Source organism: Sinocyclocheilus grahami, unplaced genomic scaffold (genome assembly GCF_001515645.1).
Source record: "Sinocyclocheilus grahami isolate Dianchi unplaced genomic scaffold, SAMN03320097.WGS_v1.1 scaffold10576.1, whole genome shotgun sequence".
Classification (NCBI taxonomy): domain Eukaryota; kingdom Metazoa; phylum Chordata; class Actinopteri; order Cypriniformes; family Cyprinidae; genus Sinocyclocheilus; species Sinocyclocheilus grahami.
In genome coordinates this window covers 1,274-2,711 of record NW_015513314.1, presented here as the reverse complement: position 1 = coordinate 2,711, position 1,438 = coordinate 1,274, and the positions used below count along the sequence as shown (strand labels likewise).

At 39.7% G+C, this 1,438-nt stretch overlaps 1 protein-coding gene across 1 annotated transcript in view; it reads right to left on the bottom strand.

Moving 5' to 3' along the window:
• The window catches only part of LOC107578501 (tripartite motif-containing protein 35-like), a gene marked incomplete at its 3' end in the record, with an annotated part of 5,229 nt that extends 4,639 nt beyond the window's left edge, over positions 1–590 (bottom strand). Inside the window, exon 1 of the mRNA XM_016264453.1 lies at positions 75–590. Within this exon, the coding sequence (XP_016119939.1) occupies positions 75–473 (399 nt within the window). The remainder of the gene's footprint in view (positions 1–74) is intronic.
• Positions 591–1,438: the final 848 nt, after the last annotated feature.

Sequence of the window (1,438 nt, the reverse complement as noted above, 5' to 3'; positions counted from 1 at the left end):
GCTTTAAATCAGTAACAGAGAGCAACACAATGTAACACAGTTTGTCGAGACAATGTGGCACTGTCAAACTCTACCTTACAGTCCAGAGCCGCCTCTTCCGTGGGAGAGCAGTCGTGACCTTTGTGCATTTTTGAGGCTTGGCACACCACGCAGATGGGCTCCTGATCCACCAAACAGAAGAGTTTGAGCTTTTCTCCATGTCTCCAGCACAGGGTGTTCGATCCAGATGCGCTGCCCTGGCCTCTTCCCAGTAGAAATGCTTCACACAGGTTTTTAAGGGCCCGGTTTGAAGCCAGGCTTTTCTTGGAGGCTCTTCTCCTGCAGACGGGGCAGCTACGAATGACCACGCTCTCCCAGAAGTGCTCCAGACAGCTCCTGCAGAAACTGTGGCTGCACGGCAAAAGCACCGGATCCTGGAAGATCTCGCAGCACACGGGACAGGAGAGGTCCTCTTCGGGAAGGTTTGCAGACATGTCCTCTCGCAGGTACTGGGGTTTTAAGAGGAGGGATTGTAGTCTGGGTTAGACATCGCAGCTGAAGCTGTTGTTGGGTTTACAGGTGTTCTCACGCTGCTGGTTTCATGGAGCTCAGTCTGTCTTGACATGCATTAGTAGAGAAGGAGGTGTCTAACACACTGAACTAGTAAAACTAGAAGTCAAGCGTTTTAAATGATGTCGAGAGCCGATGGTAGTTGATCCACATCTTTCAGCGTGCTCCCGCAGTCTGGTTTGAATAGTAGGTGTGGTTTCTTCCCATACATCACATTAAATACATTATTCATAGATAATGTGTATAAATGTACATATATGCATTGTGACATACACACATGCAAATCTCATTTCATTGTTTACATTGTAATTGTGTATTCCTCACATATCATGGTAGTTTTGGTGTTTTATGTTTAATTTATGCTAATGAAAACTATAACAGGAATTCATCTATTTAATGCCATAAAAGTATTGTAATGACAGCTAAATAAAATGCCTTTAGTCTGGGCTTAATTGTCATGAAAAAAATTCACCACCCTGTTTATTTATTCCTTTTTTCTGTAAATTGTGGTGACTTGAAGTTGAATATCTGTATTTACATTCTAAGTGAAGTTTTGTTGAATGTATGGCTATACAATTACAGAAATGTAAATATATATTAAAATCTGCTGTTGCAGAGAGCTGTGCACTGTTGCTTCACAATTTCATGTTTAACACAATATGTATGTTTTTTTACATACACCATTTTTTCAGTATATTATACCAATAACCGGACAAATATTTCAGATTTCAGCTATATATTTATGATGACCTTGTGCATCATTTACAGCTACTTATAGGCATATATGATGATGATCTGATTTTATGGGCATCATTTTTATTTGTTTGTTTGTTTGAAGATTTTATTAGTATTGTATAGTAAATAAGCGCATAATATATATATATATATA